This window comes from Theropithecus gelada, chromosome 15, assembly GCF_003255815.1.
Source record: "Theropithecus gelada isolate Dixy chromosome 15, Tgel_1.0, whole genome shotgun sequence".
NCBI lineage: Eukaryota > Metazoa > Chordata > Mammalia > Primates > Cercopithecidae > Theropithecus > Theropithecus gelada.
In genome coordinates this window covers 13,383,581-13,409,573 of record NC_037683.1, presented here as the reverse complement: position 1 = coordinate 13,409,573, position 25,993 = coordinate 13,383,581, and the positions used below count along the sequence as shown (strand labels likewise).

At 40.5% G+C, this 25,993-nt stretch overlaps 1 protein-coding gene and 1 pseudogene across 1 annotated transcript in view; both read right to left on the bottom strand.

Annotated features, from left to right (window-relative positions):
- Positions 1-25,993, bottom strand: part of MAPKAP1 (mitogen-activated protein kinase associated protein 1) — a 271,714-nt gene that overhangs the window by 233,578 nt on the left and 12,143 nt on the right. The window contains 1 exon segment of the mRNA XM_025359175.1: positions 2,361-2,688. Within this exon segment, the coding sequence (XP_025214960.1) occupies positions 2,361-2,619 (259 nt within the window). The 5' untranslated portion in view covers positions 2,620-2,688.
- On the bottom strand, positions 5,206-5,365 carry LOC112608823 (annotated as a pseudogene).

Genomic DNA, 25,993 nt, shown 5'->3' with positions numbered 1-25,993 from the left:
GACATAATTAACTACCTTTACATGAATAAAGATGTTTTATATTGCATATGTAGAGAAAAAGTCATAAAATTTTAAAGGTGGCACCCCTGAAAAGCAAATACCAACAAAAACATGAAAATATTCTTGATTTATAATTGAAATTAGAGGATATAAAACACTAATAGAGATCATAAAGATAGTATTAACATGGAAGAGAATAATAAAATGTGAAAACTTCTGTGATTAATATGACATTTCATTATATAAATCATTAATAACGGTCTTAAAGGAATTTTAATGCACAAATGAACTGAAGTGAATATTACATTACAGGAATAAAATTACTGTTATGAATTACTCTACCCGTTTCAAAAATTAAAGATAAATGAACTCAGACTAGACTATTAAAGTTTTAAATATAAAATCCTTTATCTAAAAATCATGAAAATTATAAAATGTCAAAGCTATATAAATTAGCATAGCTTTTCTTCAGTGGGCTGAAACAGTTTATAGGTAGTAAAATAAATGATTTGTATCTTTGTAACATTAGTCAAATCTTAAAAAGAACAATTTTTCTTCTACAAAATTTTAAGATATGCTGCATGGATTAAAAAGTAAATTCTTTGGTCACTAAGACAACCTAAAATCTCAATTAATTATTAGCATCTAAGTGCTACCAGAAGAAATTCCAACAAGAGTCACCTAAAATTATGCATTTGTGATTATATTGCCACTGGCTGATCAACCTTCAAAAATCAGTGAACTGATCCTTTAGAGAAATACCACCCAGCATCCACTGAACAACTGCTGCCTACGGAGACCACGATAAAAAAGAAAGTCACAATCGATGCCATCTCTTGAAATGAGTCTTCTCTTGCTAATCTTCAGCTTCCTATCCCAGCATTTTGCTAATAGAAAATAAATTAATTTCTTTTTCAGCCTCTTTCAAGGTAGGAAATTATACACTTCTGCGTTAGCATTGTGGTTGGGAAATACTGAAAATAATCTTACAGAAATTTAAACTATGCTGGGAAAAGCATTCTGACAATGTCACTATATCTAACCAAATTCCACTGAAGAAAAATACATTCAATTGCAATTAATAAATGTGAAGGGTACAGCCAAAGTAATATAATCATAAAGCTCTCAATTTAGCAGCATTCTCCTACTGAAATACATTCAACCTGTCATATAAGATATCATCTCAATAACCTGCAAGGAAGTCAGTTTCAACTAGAGAACTGAGAATCAATGGTTCTAAATTATATTCAAACCTTCACTCAAATCCTATTTTGATAAAAGTTCCTTTAGATACTGGGAAATGCTATTAATTATTTTCATCATGAGAGCAAATTATTCTTATGTCACAGATACTGAATGAATTCTGAACCAAAACCTGAATGTGTCTTTCACTGTAAATTGTATCCAGTTCTACCTCCAATATTACTTTATGTGCATTTTACATTTGGACCATGAAAATAAATACGTAAGTATTTTCAGTGTTCTACTATATCTCCTTGCCATTACCTTTCCTGGGAGTTAGCAGGTTACTGCTAATTTGGAGATTATATTTTCTGATTATCTAAAAAAAAATAATCTCCTAGAATACCTGTCATATTAGAACTATAATATATATTCTAAATAATTTGTCTAAGTAAAAAAAAAAAAGTCCTTGGTTCATCACATTCCCCTTGAAACAAGGCCACCAAAAAAATATGTGGGAAAATGGGCAATAAGCTTTTAAAGCTAATGACTAAATACATGTATACCAAAGTTGAGTGTTTTCAAGCCAGAAAAATCAAAACGTGATCAATTTAAGAAAATAAAGGCAAAGTATCAAAAATAGGGGCTCCTTTTCTAACCTCACACCCTATGTATAGAATGCTACTAAAACCAGCCCTAGTAAATACTCAAGTGTCTCCTCCCATTTCCCCACTCCCCCACAATTCCTCCAGGGGCAAGAAGTGCCTGCTCTCCTTCGGTGGTCACCTCTCTGTATTACAAGTTTTTTATTATGTCAACCTGAAATCTGTCTCCAGGTAATCTACCTACTGGGACTAATGTTGCTCTGTGAAGACACTCAAAGCCGGTCCACTTGCCTTTCTAAACAATGACTTGTTAGACAACGTCCAACATGTTCTCCTAACCAACTTTTTCACTATCCCTCTTCTGTCTACTTCTAATAACATTCTAGAGGCCCTCTCCATTCGCAGTCGCAGAGATGGAGATGTTGCTCAGACTCACTCTTAGTCTGACATATGTGTGTTCCTATTAATACCCAGAAACTTCCCCCATTAAGCCTATTCCAACATTATGCATTATTCCATAAGACTGTTTACTGATTTAAAGCTCAGAAGACATGACTAGAACACAATGTTTACCTGTGTTTGAGCGTCTTCTAATACCAAAGTCCCAACTTGAGGTAATATCGACTGACTGGGCATATACATAGCCCTGAGTCTCACCATTGCTTCCCTGAATTTCTGACCCACTGTCTCCAGGCATTGAAGGAGGATGAATCTTCTCTAGGTCAACATCATGATCAATGAGAACCATCTCACACATTCCCGTGTCATCACTGGTCACATGTGACTGTCGAATATGAGCTAGAATGATAGTTGGATTGTCCAAGAAGGCCATCCTTTCTGTGGGCCAATTTCCTTAAAAGGCTATTTTCTCCTCTTCATATTGTTTCACGAGCTCACCTACCTAGAAACATGATGTACACAGCAAATATTTAAGAATAAGGCAGAAAATGACTGAATCATTTTTCAGACAAATTCAGTGTAATAAAATGCCACCTTGAAAATCAACATTTATCCCTGTTCTGTGGAGCTTAAAAGGATTAAGTCTAAGCTGAAATGAAATCCTTATAAGCACTAGGGGCTGCAGCTCTAGTCAATGAGATCTCCATAGAAATCAGAAAGGAAGGCTTGCACTCTGGCAAAACAAATCACAGCAACTCCTAACAAGTCAGGCCACTCAAAGCACATAACTACTGTTAAAACAATAAATTTTCCTTTCTTTCTCCCTTCACCATCATGCAATCTTCTCATTACTTTATAAGGTCATGGGGGAACAAGTTGTATTTTCCTCAAATGATGTGCTAAAGTACAAAACTGTATTTCATCAGTTTATATTTCCCCTCCTGTCACATGGTTGTGTTTAAAAGGGCACAGACAATGCTTTCTGAGTTACTAGGGGTTTTATAAAAATGTACCACCAAATTAATTTTGCTTAATGAATGTATTTTCCTTTCAAGATAGTACTGTGGTTTTTGCTGTTGTTTTGTTTGTTTTTTCTGAGACAGAGTATCACTTTTGTTGCCCAGGCTGGAGTGCAGTGGCGCCATCTTGGCTCACCACAACCTCCACCTCCCGGGTTCAAGTGATTCTCCTGCCTCAGCCTCCTGCGTAGCTGGGACTACAGGGATGCACCACCATGCCTGGCTAATTTTGTATTTTTAGTAGAAACAGGGTTTCTTCATGTTGGTCAGGCTGGTCTCAAACTCCCAACCTCAGTTGATCTGCCCGCCTTGGCCTCCCAAAATGTTGCAATCACAGGCGTGAGCCACCATGCCCAGCCTGTGTTTTTAAAATAAAACTTATAATCAAAACTACCTACTATATGATCAACTTCTCATTTTAGAAACTTAATTATAAAAACTGCTTCCTCAGTCCTGTTAAAACTGTAATGAGGCTGGGCACAGTGATTCACACCTGTACTCTCAACCCTTTGGGAGGCCAAGGCAGGAGGACTGCTTGAGTCCAGGAGTTCAAGACCAACATGGGCAACACAAGAAAGACTCTCTCTCTACAAAATATATATATATACACACACACACACATATATATTTATTTATTATTTTTTAATTAGCTGGGCATGGTGGGATGTGACTGTAGTCCTAGCTACTCATGAGGCTGAGGTGGGAGGATCACCTGAGCCACAGCATTCAAGGCTGCAGTGAGCTATGATTGCACCATTGCACTCCAGCCTGGGTGACATAGTGAGACCCTGTCTTCTAAAACAACACAAAACAAACAAAAAACACTGTAATAATATTTATTCTAGTAACAAGATAGCACCCTCTCGGCTAAGTGAAAATACTCAACAAAGAAAATATTGCAGAACAATGGTTAGGTACTAGGCCCTAGAGACAGAAAGGTTCGAATCCTGGCCCTATTACTTGTTAGCTATAAAATCTTGGTCAAAATACTTAACCTTTTTGAGCCTCCTTTTTTTTTCCTTCATTTATAAAATGGAAGCTTCAGGAATGAGAGGATACGTAGGAGATAATGCAGGTAAAGTGCTCAAAAAAATACATGGCATGTAATTAAATAAATGTTAGCTATTAATAATAATGATTAAAATATTAATAATTTCAACTATCAATTCTTGCTTAAAGTAGTCCTAAAATATGTCAATATCCCATCTGTCTTATAAGTTCACAGCACATAAAAGAAGTCTGTGCTTCCTTTGTGATAGAGGACACTGCAAGTCATGTGAGCGAGTTCCCTGCCCCTGCAAAATCGTTGCGAAGTCCAAGGAATATGAAAGCTGGATTGACTATGTTTCCAGGAACAGTCCTAGAAGATATTTGCTTTTAGAAGGACTTATAACACCAGATTTTCTTGTAATCTATTTCTTCTAGAAATGGAAGACAGAGAGGAAATCTTGCTAATAAATCCTTACAGCTAACTAAGGTTTTAAAAATTGCTGTCTGGAAACACATCATTCTGTTGACATCACCTAGTGGGTCTTAAAATAAAGATACTGAGATTAAAAAGAAATTCAACTGAGAAGCATCTCTAATCAAGCGAATTACATTAATCTTCACTTTTTCCCCTCTTAATATATTCCTTGAGTACTTATTTTACTCTGAGGCTACTGGGAAATGCAAAGGTGAGTAAAGTATCCCTGAATCAAAAAGTTAATACCCTAATACAGACCTAGTACCTCTCCTAATACCACGGGATTCTTTTAAGCACCAAATTTCTGAGACATCTGGTCCCTGAAATATTAGTGTCAATCTACCATTGTAAGGATATTGATCAGAAAAAAAATACGAAATTAACAGTGAGCATTTAAATTTCACTTGTAAAAATACAAACTTCTCTATAACCATAAAAAATATATACACCACAGATTTATTTATAAATGAGAATATTTATGGAATCGTAGTACCACAGATCAGAGCTGCAAACATCCTTCTACAGCAACCACAATAAGCCGTCCTCCTTGCATGAAAGGAAGGCAACTAGTCACCAGTAGAGAGGAAGGTGCTTTCAAATTCATACTGAATAGTTCTCCCTTGCAAAAATAAGGGCTTTAATGAGAAATCACACATTTAATACACTTGATCTTAGCCAAAAGGCCGAGAAGCGATCACACATTTAATAGGTGTTCTAGCACCAAAAAGTCAAATGGCAAAAGGCAAAGTGACAAAAGTATACTGAAGTACCCTCAATAAAATATATGTAGGGAAACAGATCACTTCTTTTGAAGACAAGAGGAATAGGCAAACACTTCTCAAGGCACACACCAACTCCCCAACTTTATCCTTCCAGAACAAATGCCTCAACGATAGCAGATATCTTCTCTATTAGGACACTATGGCTTCATACATTAAGGAAGCTGTATGATTCATTCAAAAAATATTGATTCCCTACCAACTCTGATATGGAACCCCCACAGGACTGCCCCAGAAAACATATTATTGTGTATGTCACTTTTTACCTCCCGTTATGTGTACTTAGAGACTTAGACTATAAGTTCCACAAGGACAGGGTCCATAACACCATATTCCTTCTGGCAACAAAGGCTGTTACACATGGCAGGAGTTCAATAAATGTTGCTGTCTAACTTCCAAGGACTATTCAGTTTCATTGTAGAGATAAGTCATATATGAATGTGCCAGGTGTAAGTGTGTGATTATAAATAAAGGATTGCCTTTTTTTCTTAACACAAGAGCATCTCTTCAATGTGCCCTTCAAAATTGTCACCTTGAAACACTATCAACTTATTCTAAGAAGACTAATTTTCAAAACCCAAAAGAATATTTTTAAAAATCTCCCAAAGAGCAGCAAATTGCCATTTGAAGCTATGTTTGATTTCCAAGACAAAGACATTCAGATCAGGGATAAAAACAAATTGTACTCTCTGATCAGTTATGCAAAAATCAAAAAGATTTTTAAAAATCTAACTCTGACAAGGGTTCAGAGAAATGGGCACTCTCATGCACAATATGAAGGAATGAAAACTGGGACTTTTTAGAAGGTAATTTGGTAATATTTACCAAAACATAAAACATGAATACTATCTGGGCAATCCTACCTCTAGGATTTGTTATAAGGAGATAACTGTGTAAAGTATTTATCTCAGAGTAATTTGTAATACTGAAAATCTAAAAGGAACCTACAATAGTACACATATGCCATGACACATACATATAACACAATATTAAGCAGCGATTAAGAATACATGGTAGAGGATGAACAAAATGTAGTATATACAAATGATGGAATGTTATTCAGCCTTCAAACACAGGAAATTCTGACACATTACAACATAGATGAACCTTGAGAACATTATGCTAAGTGAAATAAGTCAGTCGCAAAAGGACAAGTACTGTATGATTCCATTTATATGAGGTACCTAAAGTAGTCAAACTGACAGAAAATCTAATGGCAGTTGCTAGGGGCTGGAGGAAGGGAGTAATGGGGAAAAAGTATTTAATGGGTACATTTCAGTTTGGGAAGATGGAAAAGTTATGGAAATGGACAGTGGTGATGGTTGCACCATAATGTGAATGTATGTAACGCCAATGAACTACACATTTTAAAATGGTTAAAATGGTAAATTTTGGCCGGGCGCGGCGGCTCAAGCCTGTAATCCCAGCACTTTGGGAGGCCGAGACAGGCAGATCACGAGGTCAGGAGATCGAGATCATCCTGGCTAACACGGTGAAACCCCGTCTCCACTAAAAAATACAAAAAACTAGCCGGGCGAGGTGGCGGGCGCCTGTAGTCCCAGCTACTCGGGAGGCTGAGGCAGGAGAATGGCGTAAACCCGGGAGGCAGAGTTTGCAGTGAGCTGAGATCCGGCCACTGCACCCCAGCCTGGGGGACAGAGCAAGACTCCGTCTCAAAAAAAAAAAAAAAAGGTAAATTTTACATCTCATTTATACCATGTATATTTTACCACAATTTAAAATTTTTAAGTTTTAAAATAAGTCTAGGAAACACCAGATTCAACCAAGTTAAAGAGGTTTTCTTCTTGTTGTTTCATCACAGGACTTCCCAAAACTTTTACATTATGTACTCTGTGTAGGCCAGGCACGGTGGCTCACGCCTGTAATCCCAGCTCTTTGGGAGGCCGAGGCGGGCAGATCACGAGGTCAGGAGATCAAGACCATCCTGGCTAATATGGTGAAACCCCGTCTCTACTAAAAATACAAAAAAAAAAAAAAAAATTAGCCAGGTGAGGTGGCGGGCACCTGTAGTCCCACTGCACCCCAGCCTGGGCAACAGAGCAAGACTCTGTCTCAAAGAAAAAAAAAAAAAAAAAATTATGTACTCTGTGTATTGTGACTCTCCAAGAGGGAGGAACCTAGTAACACAATATATCCCAAACTTACTTCATCCATAAATATTGTTTTCTATAGGAATACTAAAACATATCAGTGTATAACAGCATTTCACAGAACATGCTATTAGAAATGCTATTCTACACTTTCACAAATGCTGTCTCTTCAGGCCTTGAATGCCTTCCCTGAATGTTACCAACTCTTGATTCTCTGAGACAGTCAGACGTTTTTTGGCCGGGTGCAGTGGCTCACACCCGTAATCCCAGCACTTCGGGAGGCCGAGGCGGGCGGATCAGTTGTGGTCAGGAGTTTGAGACCAATCAACAGGTCAACATGTGAAACCCCATCTCTATTAAAAATACAAAAATTAGCTGGGCAAGGAGGCTAAGGTGAAAGAATCGCTTAAACCCAGGAGGCAGAGGTGAGCCGAGATGGCGCCACTGCCCTCCAGCATGGGCAATGGAGCAAGACTCCATCTCAAGAAAATAATAAGGCCGGGTACAGCGGCTTACGCTTGTAATCCCAACACTTTGGGGGGCCAAGGCGGGTGGATCATCTGAGGTCAGGAGTTTGAGACTAGCCTCGCCAACATGGTGAAATCCCATCTCTACCGAAAATATAAAAATGAGCGGGGTGTGGTGGTGCGTGCCTATAGTCCCAGCTACTCGGGAGGCTGAGGCATGAAAATCTCTTGAACCTAGCAGGCGGAGGTTGCAGTGAGCCGAAATTGCCACTGCATTCCAGCCTGGGCAACAGAGTGAGATTCTGTCTCAAAAATAATAATAAAATAAGATAGACCTTTTAATATACCTTTAGGCCACAGATAAATAATATCACCTTGCCTAAGCTTTCCCACTTTTCACAGCTTCTTTCTCACACTTTTTAACACCATGTTCTTTAAAGCATAAAGATTTGTTCTATTAAAAATGGAAGCAATAGGGATATCCACACACAGAAGGAAAGAAAGAGATGTCCCAAAATAACACAACAATTTTTTCTTTTTTGTGAGACAAGGTCTCATTCCCATCGCCCAGGCAGAAGTGCAGAGGCACAATCACAGCTCACTGTAGCTTCAACTTCCCAGATTCAGGCGACTTTCCCACCTCAGCCTCCCAAGTAGCTGGGATTATAGGCTCACACCACCATGCCTGGCTACTTTTGTATTTTTTGTAGAAATAGGGTTTTATCACATTGCCCAGGCTGGTCTTGAACTCCTAGACTCAAGTGATCTACCAGTCTTGGCCTGCCAAAGTGTTGGGATTACAGGCGTGAGCCACTATGCCAGGCCAACATATGCATTTTTAATATACTGGGTGGATTTCCTTTTACACTTCAAATGAATAAATATTCAACAAATATTTACTAAGTTTCTACTAAGTGCTAAGGGTGGTTTCAGATGCACTTTGGATACTGTTCCCAGATTACACACCCGTCTGTGTTCATTAATGATCATGAAACCTGCCTGTGATGACTGGGAACATGCTCTAAACATGGGAATAATTTTTAGTAGGTTTTGATGGGCATACGTCTTAATATAATTTTGGATAATTTTATATACACTCATTTCCAAACTTTATTTATAATAGCTTATGAAAAAAACTGAGAAAATGAAAGGTTATGAAACTTGCCCAAAGCCAGACAGCTAATACATAGAACTAAAAATCAAATTCAAGAGCTTGGGATCTTAACCGGTACACCAGAAGGCCTCTCAAAACAAAGAGGGACAAAGTTACAATAGTCATAATGAACACAATTTTTTTTTTTTTTTTTTTTTTTGAGACGGAGTCTCGCACTGTCGTCCAGGCTGGAGTGCAGTAGTGCAATCTTGGCTAACTGCAACTTCTGCCTCCCTGGTTCAAGTGATTCTCCTGCCTCAGCCTCCTGAGTGGCTGGGATTACAAGTGTGCACCACCAGGCCCCACTAATTTTTGTATTTTTAGTGGATATAGGATTTCACCATGTTGGCCAGGCTGTTCTCGAACTCCTAACCTCAGGTGATCCCCTCACCTCAGTCTCCCAAAGTGCTGGGATTACAGGTGTGGGCCACCGCGCCCGCCGAACATGACTTTTTAAAAGCCTATTGTACTTATTTGGTCCTGAAGCCTGAGAGAAATTTCTCCCATGGGTCTCTGTGAAAGACATAAGAGAGCAAATGTGTTATGCAGTAAACCCTTAGCTCCCCTCCGCTAACAACAATGGTGCCTGTACAATAGCAAGAAACAATCAATGCATGTAATGATTGTTCAAAAAAATAAAAGCCACAAAATTTCACACAAGAAAGGAACTTCAGTGATCATCTCATTGTTGACCTGAAATCACAGAGGAGGGGTTTACTTTAAATATCTAGTTACATCCAAGAATATTTTTTAAAATCCCTAGTGACTCATGTACCTTCAGTTCAAGTCTATACCTGAAATATTCTATTTCTTCAAATAACTCACTACGAGCAAACAAGCCTGCCCTATACTTCTTCAGTCTCTAAGGACCTGAGATAGGCAACAACACGACTTACAATGCTCACATCTATCCAATGGTTAGAAGGAAATCCCCCTTCCTGGACTTTTTCAAAACACTCCCCGCTCACTTCCCTCTGCTCAGCAGACTTCCCACCCTCTCACCTGCAATCTGTGAAAACTTGTCAGAATAGGCAACAGCCTGAGGCTTCTCAAAGGTCTGCAAACTCCCAATCAAAAATTACTGCTGCCCCATCAATGTGCCATATAAATGTTGGCATGTTAATTGTGTATTTATAAGACTGTTAATGGTTAGTTAATTTACCTCCCACACTATTATTGTACTTGAAATGATTTAACGTCTGCTGAGGGAGTTAACAACATGTAACAGCAGATGCGAGATTTATTTTTTTTTATTTTATTTTTTTTACCTTTCCACACTGTATCCTGACTTCACACTATTAGCATTGGGCTAGTTAAAGCTAATACCTGTATAGGAGTCCTTAAACATGTCATAGGAACACGCACATTTATTTCCCACAACAAGGAATGATTACAAGTGAGGGGGGAAAAAAGGGGCTTTTTATTATATACAACCTCTTCCATTTATAAAAACCAACAGACCCTCCTTTTTTATTTTTTTACTAAGATTTCAACATTCTTTGATCTAGTTAAAGCTCAGAATTCATACCTCCTGGAATTTGAAAATAATTGAAGTGACCATTAAAATAAAACGCACTTTATTGCTTTTAAATCTCTTTCTCTAACTCTCTCCAATTTAACTCTAAATTAAACGTTCATTTATTTTTTAGACTAGCAAAAATTGAGCTTTTTTCCCCTTAGGGAATTAAAATCTTCTCCATGTGAATATGCCCCATTTCATTAAGCAGTAAATAGTGAGACCATATATCTGGAGAGTTTGCTTCTTCTTTTTACATTTTTATTTCCATATTTTGACTAAAAGTGCTTACTAGATTAAAACAACAGAAATGATTTATCTCATTTTGAATGAGATTCGTTCACAAAATCATCTCAGTACTAAATGAAAAATTGTATAAATACTGGCCTGCCCCCTCCAGAAGTTTACTTACAAACTTCAGCAGAGGAGCTATGTCATACACATAGAGAACAATAACATAAAGCAAGATAAACCTGCCACCAAATGAGATATTAAGACAATATATTTTCCAAGAGACAGGAACATCACAGAAGACTTCAGGAAGGAAGGCAGAGGTATTTAAGGATAGCTATGCTTTCATTAGGCAGAAACGCAAGTGAAACAGTAACTGTTGACATTTACAGCGCTCTTACCAGGAGATGTACTAATCACTTTTCATGTAACAACATATTTAATCCTTACAGCCACTTTAGGAGGTAGGTATTGATACTATCCTCATTTTATAGATTTAAAAACAAACAAAACTAAGGCTTAAAGGAGTTAAGTATCTTGCCCAAGGAGACAAGGTAGATTTTTTAAGACCACAATTGTTGAAGCTCCTCCCATCAAGAGGTGGAGTCTATTTCCCCATCCCTTGAATCTGGGCTCACATTGCGATTTGCTTTGACCAACAGAATATACGGGAAGGAATGTTGTGGAAATTCTGAACCTGGGCCTCAACAGCACTTGCGGCTTCTTCCCTGGCCTTCTCTGGAACACTTCTGAATTATGGGAAAAAGTCAGGGATAAAAGACTATGTGGAGAAAGAAGCTCAGCCATCTCTGTCATTCCAGCTGTCCTGCTGAGGCCCTGTGAGTGATTAAGTCATCAGGGACAAGTCTCCCACTAACCTACCAAGAGTCAAGGTCTCTTCTTCTATCAAATGTCTCCCTCATACAAAGGAACCCTGATCCCTGATTTTCCTGTCTTATGCCACTAACCTCCACCTGAAATGCCTCAGAATCTTACATCTGCCACGATCCAGTTAAAAAGAACCTGGCAGAGTGACTCTCAAACTTCTCCACGGACACACGTGAAGGGCATTGGACAGTGACCATAAATCAAGGTATGAGACAACCTAGGGGAGCCACCTACAGTAACATGCCATAAGAAATTTATTTTTAGAATTCATTCATATTTTGTATTCTATTTTATACTACACTGCACCTATATATGTTTGTTTGTTTACAGAGACAGGGTCTCACTCTGTCACCCAGGCTGGAGTGCAGTGGTGTGACCACAGCTCACTGCAGCCTTGACTTCCCAAGCTCAAGCGATCCTCCCATCCCAGCCTGGGACTGCAGGCAAGCACCACCACACCCAGCTAATTTTTAAATGTTTTTGCCGGGCGCGGTGGCTCAAGCCTGTAATCCCAGCACTTTGGGAGGCCGAGATGGGCGGATCACGAGGTCAGGAGATGGAGACCATCCTGGCGAACACAGTGAAACCCCGTCTCTACTAAGAAATACAAAAAATAGCCGGGCGAGATGGCGGGCGCCTGTAGTCCCAGCTACTCGGGAGGCTGAGGCCGGAGAATGGCGTGAACCCGGGAGGCGGAGCTTGCAGTGAGCTGAGATCCGGCCACTGCACTCCAGCCTGGGCTACAGAGCGAGACTCCGTCTCAAAATAAATAAATAAATAAATAAATAAATAAATAAATAAATAAATAAATAAATAAATAAATGTTTTTGCAGAGACCAGAGTCTAGTCATCTTCCCCAGGCTAGTCTCAAACTCCTGGGCTCAAGCGATCCTCCCACTTTGGCATCCCAAAGAGCTGGGATTACAGGCATGAGCCGCTGTGGCCCCCCCGCCCCCCGCCCCATGTTTGTTTTAACAGGAAAAAAAATGTTTATTTTCAAATACACCACTAAAACTGATACTTCAGGAAAATGTACCACGATTACTTTGTAGCTTCCAGTACACGCTAGGACTCTCTTAACCCCAGTTGAACAGCACGGATCTAGTGGAAAAAGAGAGACTTTGGTGTCAGAAATGTCATTTTGTACAGATAAAATGGCACTTTATCAACGGACTCAAAACCCTAAATTATATTCAAAAGATGTTTCCTATAAGGTTGAAGAACTGTTAAGTATAAACCACAATAAACTATAAAGTTCTAAGCACAAGTTAGAATAAAATATTGTTATTCAGCTGTTATAAAACAATCTGTATTTTCAAAGTGTTTTGAAATAATGTTTATGTGCTAGCAATAGCTGTGAAACTTCAAACAACCTAACCACTCACCACCCCCAAAACTTCAAACCTGCCAACATTTCCAGCTGTTACAAGAACTCTGCCAGTTTGGTACAATGTAGCCCCTAAATTATTTTTCCAATGGGTGTTGTCTCTCTGACATAATAGATTTGATTGACACTTGTGAAAATAAACAATTTTAGGTTTTACTTTAAGATCTCAGGTCAAAATGTTTACTAGTTTTACCTAAAGTGAAGAATATAAATAATGCCAAAGCAACTAGACTGTTTCTCAACGTGAAATTACCGGTTTAGGAGCTTAAGCTGTAAATAGCACTCAAGTGTCTATCAAATATTCATTCACTGGTTTCATTCATTTGACAAGTATCTATAAGGCACTTACTACATGCTGGGCACCAAAGATACATTGCTGAGCAAAAATAAAGACTTTTGGCCACTGCCTTCATGGATCTTCTGAGGGTGGACCCAGTAGATAGAATTTTAAATTCTTTTTTTTTTTTTTTTTTTTTTTTGAGACGGAGTTTTGCTCTTGTTGCCCAGGCTGGAGTGCAATGGCATGATCTCAGCTCACTGCAACCTCTGCCTCCCAGGTTCAAGCGATTCTCCTGCTTCAGTCTCCCTAGTAGCTGGGATTACAGGTGCCCACCACCACCAAGCCCAGCTAATTTTTTGTATTTTTAGTAGAGATGGGGTTTCACTATGTTGGGCAGGCTGGTCTCAAACTCCTGACCTCAGGCGATCCACCCACCTCAGCCTCCCAAAGTGCTGGGATTACAGGCATGAGCCACTGTGCCCAGCTTAAATTCTTGCCCCTTTCTGTTTTCCCCTCCCCTTGAGTGTGGGTGGAATCTCACTTGCTTCTTTCCAGCCAATAAAACATGGCAAGGGTGATGGGACAGTCACTTCCTTGATTACTTTCCATTATATAAGACTCCATCTTAGCCAACTGAAGAGAGTGATTCTAAGCCAGAGAGATCTTCTTGCTGGCCTTGAAGAAGTAAACAGCTATGTTATGGAACTACACATGGCAAGGACCTGAGAGCAGCCTCTAGCAGCTGAAAATGGTCCTGGCCAACCACTAGCACGAAAAGGAGCATCTCAGTCACATCACCGCAAGCAAATGAATTCCACTACCACCTGAGAGACCTTGGAAGATCTTTCCTGAGTGAGCCTCCAGATGAGGCTATAGTCAGCTGACACCTTAATTTCATCCCTTGGAGAGCATGAACACAAAACTCAGCTGAAGCCATGACTCCTGACTCATGGTGAAATCATAAATTAATATCGTTTTAAGCAGATAAGTTTGTGGTAATTTGTTACGCAGCAAAAGAAAATGAATCCAGCATACTGAAGGAAAACAAGCCTATACTCCTTCACATATAACACATAAGGCTCTCTAAAACGCAGTTTCACTACCTCTTCCCTCCCCATCATGCAGCTTCCAGGACTGCACTGAATATGTGCTGGCCTTTGGTAATGAGACTCCTTTACTTCAGGTGTGCCCTTCCGCAATACAAATCTTATTCTTGTAAGTCCAACAGAAGTATCTCGTCCTTGGCAACCCCTTCTATATGACCCAGAGTCCAACCTATTTTAATAGCACTTTATTTCCATCATCATTACAGAGAGTTATATGAGTATCATTTTTAAGGAATCAATAATTTTAAAATTTTTTACCCAATTTTAGATTCACAAATATGGTTACTTCATTAAGATATAAATCTCCCCAAATCATTTGTGAATTTGCTAAAGATCCCATCAACAGTAATGTAATGGTTCAAATGGAAGCCAGTTTTTCTCCCCAGGAGACATTTAAGCAATCAATATCTGGAGATAGTTCCAGTTGTTACAACTAGAGATGGATGCTATTAGTAGCCAGTGGGTAGATGCCAGTGACGCTAGTAAACATGGTACAATGCACAAGGCAGCATCCACAACAAAAAATTATACCTCCCCAAATATCAATATGAATAATGCCAAGCTTGAAAAACCCCACAATAATGTGGGGTTTGAAGCCACTAAATCTGTGGCAATTTTCAACTCCCTCGAAACTGTTTTGTTTGTACTGAAACTATAGAACTTTGCTACTAAAATCTACGCTCAAACCTTCTAAGGGCTAAAAAAGTTCAACTCTGTTTTCTGAAATTTTAATCTACCCTAAGGAGAGCCAAAGAAGCCTTTTCACCCTTCTTCCCCTGACTACTTCCTAACATATTATTCAAAATCCAACTCAGTGGTAGCCTTAACCTCCTAGGCTCAGGCGATCCTCCCAACTTGGCCTCTCAGGTAGCTGGGACTACAAGCACGCACTACCACGCCCAGCTAATTTTTTGCAGAGACAGGGTCTCACTACATTGCCCAGACTGGTCTTGAATTCCTGGATTCCAGCGATCCTCCCCCTCGGCCTCCCAGGGCGTTAGGATTAGAGATGTGAGCCACTGCACCCGGCCTGCTCCACGTGCCATTTTACTGCACTTTGTTCCTAGTTCTACCAAATAATTAACCCGGCACATTGCCTGTTAGTAAGGCGCTAAGTGTTTGTTGATTTTATTCATTCAACAAATATTTACTGAATGCCTACTGTGTGCCAGGCATTGTTCTAGATGCAGAAAACACAGCAGAGAAGGCAAAGTCCTGCCCTCATGGCAGGACAAAGAAGTAAATTATATAGTGAGTTAGAAGTGCCATGAAGAAAAATAGCACAGAGAAAGAAACGGATAATGCTGGGTGGAGCCATGAGCTGCAACAGTAAATATAGCCAAGGAATGCCTCACTTAAGTGACATCTGACTTAACACCTGAAGGAGGTGAGAGAACAAGCCCTGTAGACACCCCAGGGCATAGGTCTGCCAAGCAGAACGGAACATGCCTCACACTGCTCAAGGAGTAGCAAGGAGTCCGCCAAGAAGCAAGTAGTAGGTAAGATCTGAAACAGTGCGGTGAGTCTGTAGGGCCTTACAGGCCATCATAAAGCCTTAAGCTTTTACTCCAAGTGAAATGAGGGGTCACTGGAGGATTGTGAATGATCTATCTCACATTTAAAAGGATCTCCCTGGTTGCTATGTTAATGAATGAACGGGCCGGGCGCGGTGGCTCACGCCTGTAATCCCACCACTTTGGGAGGCTGAGGCGGACAGATCACAAGGTCAGGAGATCGAGACCATCCTGGCTAACACGGTAAAACCCCGTCTCTACTAAAAATACAAAAAATTAGCCGGGCGTGGTGGTGGGCACCTGTAGTCCCAGCTACTCGGGAGGCTGAGGCAGGAGAATGGCGTGAACCCAGGAGGCACAGCTTGCAGTGAGCTGAGATGACGCCACTGCACTCCAGCCTGGGCAACACTCTGTCTCAAAAAAAAAAAAACAAAAAGAAAAGCAACACACTTTACTGCAAACATCACTCAGGAAACCTAAATTTCAGGGACCTAACTACACAGCCTTGTACAAGTGACTTCTTTCAACCTCATCTGTTCTTACATCTGTTAAATAGCATGGCTGAACTATATGAAGGGCCTTTTAGCTCTTAAATTCCATTCCAGTCACTTGTGTGCAGGAGTGTGCAGGAGGAAAAGGAGGATGTGACTGGGAAAGGTTTATCCTGGAGCCCATCTAAAAGGTTTTGGGTGTTTTTGCTTCACATGGTTTTCCCTCGACCAGAATTTCATTGCATGTTTTACCTCTACCACACCTGTGCCATAGTTCAAACTCAGAGGCACGAGGAATCTCTTTTTTGACAAAGAATTGTAATAGTATCAAGATGCTGCCGGTATACTCTCTACAAAGGTAAACCACGTTGACTGATCTGAACAAGCATTATTGCCATTTTTGGTTTTGTTTTTCTTTTTGTTTTGTTTTGTTTTTGAGAGACAGAGTCTTGCTCTGTCGCCCAGGCTGAGGTGCATGGGCATGATCTCAGCTCACTGCAACCTCCACCTCCCAGGTTCAAGTGATTCTCCTGCCTCAGCCTCTCCAGTAGCTGGGACTACAGGTGCCACCACCACGGCCGGCTAATTTTTCTATGTTTAGTAGAGCCAGGGTTTCACCATGTTGGTGAGACTGGTCTCAAACTCCTGACCTCAGGTGATCCACCTGCCTCGGCCTCCCAAAGTGCTGGGATTACAGGCCTGAGCCACCACGCCCAGCCCATCTTTTTTTTTTTTTAATCCAAGTATATATGTAAATTGGTTCCAATAACTACAAGAGTTAAAATTAATAAACAATACAGTTATCTTCAGAGTGTTATCATAAAAGAAACTATTTAATATTAACAGAAAATAAAAATGTGATTATAAAAATGCACAGTGGGTTGCCACATCTAGAATTCCACATTGCTGTCACAGGCTATGGATTAGTGACATCTGCTATGGATTAGTTAACATTTGTCACTGTTAAAGAGACTAGCTATGGGATGACTTTAGGAGAGTCAGTGCTTTTGACTCTGTTTCCTCTACAGTGAAATAGCCATAATATGTGTCCTATTATCCATTTCACAGTGATACTACTATAAAACAAAATAGAGGCTGGGCACAGTGGCTCATGCCTGTAAATCCCAGCATTTTGAGAGGCAGAGACAGGAGAATCACTTCAGGCTGGGAGTTTGAGACCAGCCTGGGCAACAAAGCAAGACCCCATCTATACAAAAAAAAATTTTTTTTTAATTAACCAGGCATGGGGGCACATACCTGTAGTTCCATCTACTCAGGAGGCTGAGATGGGAGAATCACTTGAGCCCACGAGTTCAAGGTTACAGTGAGCATGATTGAGCCACTGCACTTCAGCTTGGGCAACACAGTGAGACCCTGTCTCTTAAAAGTTTTTTTTTAAAAGAATATTTACAGAAAGCTAAAAAGCACTATATAAATCTAAGATGCAATATTACTGACTTTTCCTATTCTAGCTATATCTTTTTGGAAGGAAAATAAATAAGCTGTCAACTCCTAATAAGAGAAGACAGCAACGAGATAGTCTAAACCAGCAGATAATCCTCAAACTACTTTTATGTAACTTTGAATGGTACTTTGTATTTTCACTTGAATAGAGCTTTCATAATCTCAATAAATGATAATGGCTATTATTGTTATTATTAACAAAACTGTGTTAACTTTGCTAGGTATTTTCTCAGAACCTTCTAGACTACCTCATTTTTTTTCTCTTTTTTTTTTTTTTGAGACGGAGTTTTGCTCTTGTCGTCCAGGCTAGATTACAATGGTGCAATCTCGGCTCACTGCAACCTCCACCTCCCAGGTTCAAGCGATTCTCCTACCTCAGCCTCCTGAATAACTGGGATTATAGCCGCCCACCACCACACCCTGCTAATTTTGTTTGTTTGTTTGTTTGTTTTTTTGAGACGGAGTGTTGCTCTGTCGCCCAGACGGGAGTGCAGTGGCCGGATCTCAGCTCACTGCAAGCTTCACCTCCCGGGTTTACGCCATTCTCCTGCCTCAGCCTCCCGAGTAGCTGGGACTACAGGCACCCACCACCTTGCCCGGCTAGTTTTTTGTATTTTTAGTAGAGACCGGGTTTCACCATGTTGGCCAAGCTGGTCTTGAACTCCTGAACTCAGGTGATTTGCCAGCCTCGGCCTCCCAAAGTACGGGGATTACAGGCATGAACCACCATGCCCAACTAGACTACCTCATTTTTAAAATCACCACGGTGTACCAAACATGAGGATAATGTAACAGAACTGGCTTCATTCTGCTTATAATACTATAATTAGGGTGGGAATGATCCACAACATACAATTTAAATAGAATAATCAATTCTCAGCCCAGACATGGTGGCTCACTCCTGTAATCTCAACACTTTGGGAGGCAGAGGTGGGTGGATCGCTTGAGCTCAGGAATTCAAAACCAGCCTGGGCAACATGGCAAAACCCCATCTCCACAAAAAAATACAAAAATTAGCCGGCCATAAGACCCTCATCTCTTAAAAACAAAATAAAGGCACTTTTGCCATTCACAAAGCTATGAGGTATATTCTATTATTCTTCATGTTCTATAAATCAGTAAACTTAGGCACAAACTTGTCCAAGGCCACGCAACTAGTAAGAGGTGGAGTCAGGATAGCCTGGCTCCAGAATCCTGCTCCCAATCATTACAATATGCTGTCTCACATTTCCAGCTTAAGCTCACTTCATCTTAATCTTCTTACTCCACTCCTCACACACAAGTCTAAGTATGGGTATACAGAGACTTATCAGTTCATTCAATAAGCATGAATACATACTACATGCTGAGGTTTAGGTGTATAAAGTGCTAAGTCATAGTCCCTATTCCCAAGAGGCTTACAGTCAAACAAGGGGTTAAAGACAAGTATACAAATGGCCACAATAAAGAACAGGCCAGGCGTGGTGGCTCACGCCTGTAATCCCAGCACTTTGGGAGGCTGAGGCGGGCAGGTCACCTGAGGTTAGGGGTTCAAGACCAGCCTGGCCAACATGGTGAAACCCCAGCTCTACAAAAAATTAGCTGGGCGTTGTGGTGGGTGCCTGTAATCCCAGCTACTCGGGAAGCTGAGGCGCGAGAATCACTTGAACCAGGGAGGTGGAGGTTGCAGTGAGCCATGATCACACCACTGCACTCCAGCCTGGGCGACAGAGCGAGACTCCATCTCAAAAAAAAAAGAAGAAGAAGAATGAGAACAATGCTAGAGGAGCCTATAACCATGTACTATGGGCCAGGCGTGGTAGCTCACGCCTGTAATCCCAGCACTTTGGGAGGCCGAGGCAGGCGGATCACGAGGTCAGGAGATGGAGACCATCCTGGCTAACACGGTGAAGCCCCATCTCTACTAAAAATACAAAAAATTAGCCGGGCATGGGGCGGGCGCCTGGAGTCCCAGCTAGTCGGGAGGCTGAGGCAGGAGAATGGCATGAACCTGGGAGGCGGAGCTTGCAGTGAGCTGAGATCGCGCCACTGCACTCCAGCCTGGGCGACAGAGCGAGACTCTGTCTCAAAAAACAAACAAATAAACAAAAAAAAACTTGTAGAACTTGGTGACCGAGTGAATGTGGAGGATTAAGAAGGGGGAAGTTTATGGCTTGTGTGATAGTGCCAACAAGTAAAACTACAAACTCAAAAGCAAAAACAGATTATCAGGTAGTGGGGAGATGAGTAGTTATGTTTCAGACACAATGAGTGGGCTTCAGTTGTCTAAGGATTACCCAAATAGAGATCCATCAAAACACAAACCTGAGAGCCCAGGAGAAAGGTCTGAGCAAACTTGGGAGACATCAACATGTAAGTGACAGGTAAATCCATAGCTGTGAATTTTGCCCAGGGAAAATACGTAAGAATAGTAACCTAGGGATAAAACCAAGGAACAGCAATAGTTAAAGGGTAGCCTGAAGAAAAAAGAAAAAACAGAAGTTGGGGGGGAAAAAAAAGTCAATCTTTGGCTAGATCCTGAAGTTAGCTATCCATGCTGTGTAAACTCATGAATTTATAAGCTATTACGTTCTTCATTGGCTTTCCCCCTCACCTCACATTTCCTAGTAAGAAGTTCCACTGCTGGACTGTAAAGTCCTTGAGTAGAAAGGGCATTGGATTTCCTATCACTAATGCCCAATGCATATGCCTGGTACACACATGCTTGTAAAATGAACCTGGCTGAACAGAGAAAAATAGATAATTTCCCACCTATTTAAACAAAAGGCTTGTGGAATTCCTAGACCTAGAGCTGCTTCCAGCCCAGAGCAGAGAAATACAGAACCTGAGGAGAGAATCAGAAAGGAGGCTGACCCTATACATTGTTGAAGAAAATGTAAAATAATGCAGCTGCTTTGAAAAACAGCTTGGCAGTTTCTCAAAATGTTAAACAGAGCATTACCATATGACCCAGCAACTCCACTCCTAGGAATATACCCAAGAGAACTAAAAACATATGTTCACATGGAAATTTGTATACAAATGTTCACAGTAGTATTCATAATAGCCAAAAGGTAGAAATAACCCAAATGTCCATCAACTGATCAACATATAAACAAAATGTGGTACAGACATACAATGGAATATTATTTGGCAACAAAAAGGAATGAAGTACTGATCCACGCTACAACATAGATGAACCTTGAAAATATTACACTACATCAAAGGCCACAAACTGTGTAATTCCTTGTATACGAAAGGTTTGGAATAGGCAAATCCATAGAGACAGAAAGTAGATTAATGGTTCCAGCAGCAGGAGGAGGAAAAGTGGAGTGACTGTTAATGAATATGAGATTTATTTCTGAGGTGACAAAAATGTTCTGGAATTAGCTAATAGTGACAGTTATACAACTTTGTGAATATCCTAAGAACCATTAAATTGTACATTTTAGAGGTGTGAATTTTATGGTATTCGAATTATATCTCAATTTTTTAAAAAGAAAGGGGATAGAAACACAGGAAGGCTAGAATCCATGCTACATCCTAGATTTCTTCTAATTCAGGTGATTCCAACACAAGGATACCAACAAAGTACCTAAGAAGTAGAATTGGCAACAGTAAACAAAAATTTTTAAACAATCTGTAATATCAGTTGATTATATCAAATAGACATCAAATTCCTCATGCAAAAATGGGAGTTTCCAAGTCTTCTGGGGGAAAGAGAACTGTCATATACCTTGGTGACCTGTGTAAAGGTGGCTAACCTACATTTCTAGTTGAAGGAGGTTAATCCTAGTACCAGAAATCCCATCAGAACTTGTGGCTTTGCTGAAGCAAACCCCCACACACTGGAGCAGCTTCTCCTACCAGAGTACCAGACAACACTCTAATCCACACCGGGGGATCTGCCTGAGAAGCTACCACTAACACAATACCTCTGTCAGCAGCCTACCGAGCTACTGGTACTTGGAGAGTTAATTCTCTTCACTTTGGAATAAACAAACTGAAGGAGATAAACCAAGAAAGGCAACATGACATGGCAGCTGGGTATGCTCCCAATTCCAGCACTTAGTTGCTGAGAAAATTGGGAAGGTCACATTTATCTGAGCCTCAGTTTTTCTCATTACCTCACAAAACTACTGTTCCATCGTAGGGCCCCAAAGTGACACTCCAGTGTTCGTATCCTTCCCAATTCACATAAAAGAAAACTAGTCGCTAGTAGTATATATTGTGGGGTCTTACTTTCTTTTTGGAAAATAAGACTCCTGGAACCCTTATCTATGATGTACTTAAACACATATTCTCAAACTTACATAAAATTAGAAAACATATAGAATGTCCAAGCCAGGATCCTTGGCTCCCTTTTATGAAGCCCAGAGCCATTTAGTTACCCATCCTGTGCATCCTAACTTCTCTCTCCTTAGATTTTATCCACGTCTCTTCATCTCAATAACCTAATTCAGCTGGGTGCAGTGGTTCACACCTATAATCCCAGTGCTTTGGAGGGTCACAGCAAAAGGATCACTTGAGACCAGGAGTTCATGAGCAGCCTGGGCAGACTCTGTCTGTACCAAAAACTTTTTTAAATTCACTAGGAGCAGTGGCGCCTGCCTGTAGTCCTAGCTACTCTTACCTCTGAGGTAAGAGAACTGCTCGAGGCCAGGAAGTCAAGGCTGCAGTGAGCTGTGATCACACCACCACATTCCAACCTGGGTGACAGAGTGAGACCCTGTCTCTTAAAAAAACAAAGAAACAGAAACACTAATCCAAGTCACCATGTCTCACACCTAGGCTACTGCAATTGTTTCCTAACTTGTCTTAAAATCTTTCAATGACTCTCCCAACTCCTTAACATGACCAAGCCTTGCCTACATCTGCAGCCCCATCTCCCACATATCCCATCAGTTCTTTCTACTCCGGCCTCAGTGAACTTGGTTTTCTTCAACTTTTGAACATACACTTCTTCTCTCTGAAATTTTATCTGTCTTGTCACCTGGCTTAGACATCTCTTTTTCCTTCACACTTAGACGTCTCCTGCCCCAGGAAGATTTCACTTTATCAAGTCCAAAGTAGATACTCCTCCATACTCACCTTGACTCTCATTACTATAACGCTTCAAGTTAGGTTCTACTTCTCCACCTAGGCTGTCCTTTCCCTTTCTAGAATGCAAGTTCATAAGAGCAGGGACCATGTCTGTAGATTTCATTGGTCAATTCCCACACATATGACTAGTGACTAATACAGATTCAGTATATATTGATTGAATAAAATGATTACAATTAAGCAAAAAGCTAAGCTAATGAGAACTTTTACATATATAGGTGTGTGTATACACACACATACACACACACACACACACACACACTTTTTTTTTTTTTGAGACAGAGTCTCACTCTGTTACCTAGGCTGGAGTGCAGTGGTGCAATCTCAGCCCACTGCAATCTCTGCCTCCCAGGGGTTCAAACAATTCTCCAGTCTTCCAAGTAGCTGGAATTACAGGCACACGTTACCACAGCTCGGCTAATTTTTGAATTTTTAGTAGAGATGGGGTTTCACCATGTTGGCCAGGCTGGTTTCGAACTCCTCACCTCAAGTGATCCATTTGCAGCCTCCCAAAGTGCTAGGATTACAGCATGAGCCACAGAACCCAGGCTTCTTCTTTTTTTTTGAGCCAGAGTCTCGCTCTGTCACCTAGGCTGGAGTGCAGTGGCGCGATCTAGGCTCACTGCAACCTCTGCCTCCCGGGTTCAAGCGATTCTCTTGCCTTAGTCTCCCAAGTAGCTGGGATTACACCCAGCTAATTTTTGTATTTTTAGTAGAGACAGGGCTTCACAATATTGGCCAGGCTGGTCTAGAACTCCTGACCTCAGGTGATCCACCCACCTCGGCCTCCCAAAGTGCTGGGATTACAGGCATGAGCCACCACACCCGGCCCAAAAATATTATTATATTAAGAAAACAGGCCAGGCACGGTGGCTCACACCTGTAATTCCAGCATTTTGGGAGGCCGAGGCAGGCATATCACCTGAGGTCAGGATTTCGAGACCAGCCTGGCCAACATGGTGAAACCCTGTCTCTACTAAAAATACAAAAAATTAGCCAAGTGTGGTAGCACGCGCCTGTAATCCCAGATACTCGGGCAGCTGAGGCAGAAGAATCACTTGAACCCAGGAGGCGGAGGTTGCAGTGAGCCGAGATCATGCCATTGCACTCCAGCTTGGGCAACAAGAGCGAAATTCCACCTCAAAAAAAAAATAATTATTTTATATATATATATGTGTGTGTGTGTGTGTGTGTGTGTGTGTGTGTGTATATAATTGGCCAGGCATAGGGGCTCACACCTGTAAACCCAGCACTTTGGGAGGCGGAGGAGGAAGATCCCTTGAGCCCAGGAGTTCAAGACTAGCCTGGGCACTATAGCAAGATCCCTTCTCTATTATTTGTATTAAACATTTTTTTTAATTTTTAAAATTTTTTCAACTTGGGCACAGTGGCTCACACTTGTAATCCCAGCACTTTGGGAGGCTGAGGCAGGTAGATCGCCTGAGGTCAGGAGTTCGAGACCAGCCTGGCAACATGGTGAAACTCTGTCTTTAGTAAAATACAAAAATCAACCAGGTGTGGTGGTGCACACCTATAATCTCAGCTACTTGGGAGGTTGAGGCAAGAGAACTGCTTGAACTCGGGAGGCAGAGGTTTCAGTAAGCCAGGATGGTGCCATGGCACTGCAGCCTGGGAAACAGAGCAAGACTCCGTTAAAAAAAAAAAAAAAAGTTTTAAGAAAATTACAGCTATAAAACAAATGCAATTCTTCATAACTGTAGGGAAAAAGGACTTACGCACACATGCATTTACTACAATTTGAATGCCAATACCAATACGATCAAAAGAAGCTAAACTACTACCTCAGTGGGAATGGTGCTCTTAACATTGTTCTGAAACTCCTAATTTCTGTAACTAAAAAAGGCAGAAAAGTATGCATAATGCAAATTACAAACGCTACAGAGAAAATACATGGAAATCATTTTCCCTGCCCCTCTCTCCCAAAAGAATGTTAGACACACTTTATAGAAACTGTGCTTACTCCAAATAGCTCACCAAGTGAAGGTTATTGTGAAATACTTCAAATTCCATAAGCACTCAACACTGCAAAGACTGTGGGAAAAGAATGTTCCAAGCACAGACTAATGGACAGAAGGTACAAATGAAATAAACCCTGACGCATGACTATCTAAGAAAGTCTAAACTGAAGACTCAACATATTTGTTCTGAAGTTATTAACCAAGCTTCAGTTTCTTAAATATGTTCAAAACATTTAACATATTCTTATAAGTCCCAATGACAGAGGTCTGTCATTGAAGATTATTTATTTATTTATTTATTTTGCCTAGTTTAGGACAGATAAATCCCTATCACAGTTCAGACTTAAGTTTTCGTCTTTTGAATTTTTTTATACCAACAATGTGAATTCTTACTGTGTTTGTTGTCTGTGTTAACAATAATACAAGTTATACCAACTTGGAATTTTTATTTTAATTTTGGGGATGTGTCCATATTTTAACTCAGCAACTTTAATCCAGTGATCAAAGCTTCCTTAGCTTGTAAACTGTTTCTCAGGTAAACTGAGAATTGCCCCATACCAGCATCTTAAGCAAATAAATAAGCACAAAACAGGCAGAGATTATAAATTAGAGCAGACAAATCTGTATCTCGCCCCACACCGGTAAAGAGCATTCTATCAATACAGTGAAATGCTAATCTCCTAATTAACAACCTAATTAGGTAATTATGGCTTTGCAGAGGGATGCCGAAATGAAATATGACAACATGGTCACCTCTTTATATGGCACCTGTGGGCCTTTTCAGCTGTCATTGCAAAGAGTGCAATATCAATTTGAACAGATGACAAAGTGCTGTCATTTTTCATTCTGATAATATACAGAATGCTTTGGACAGA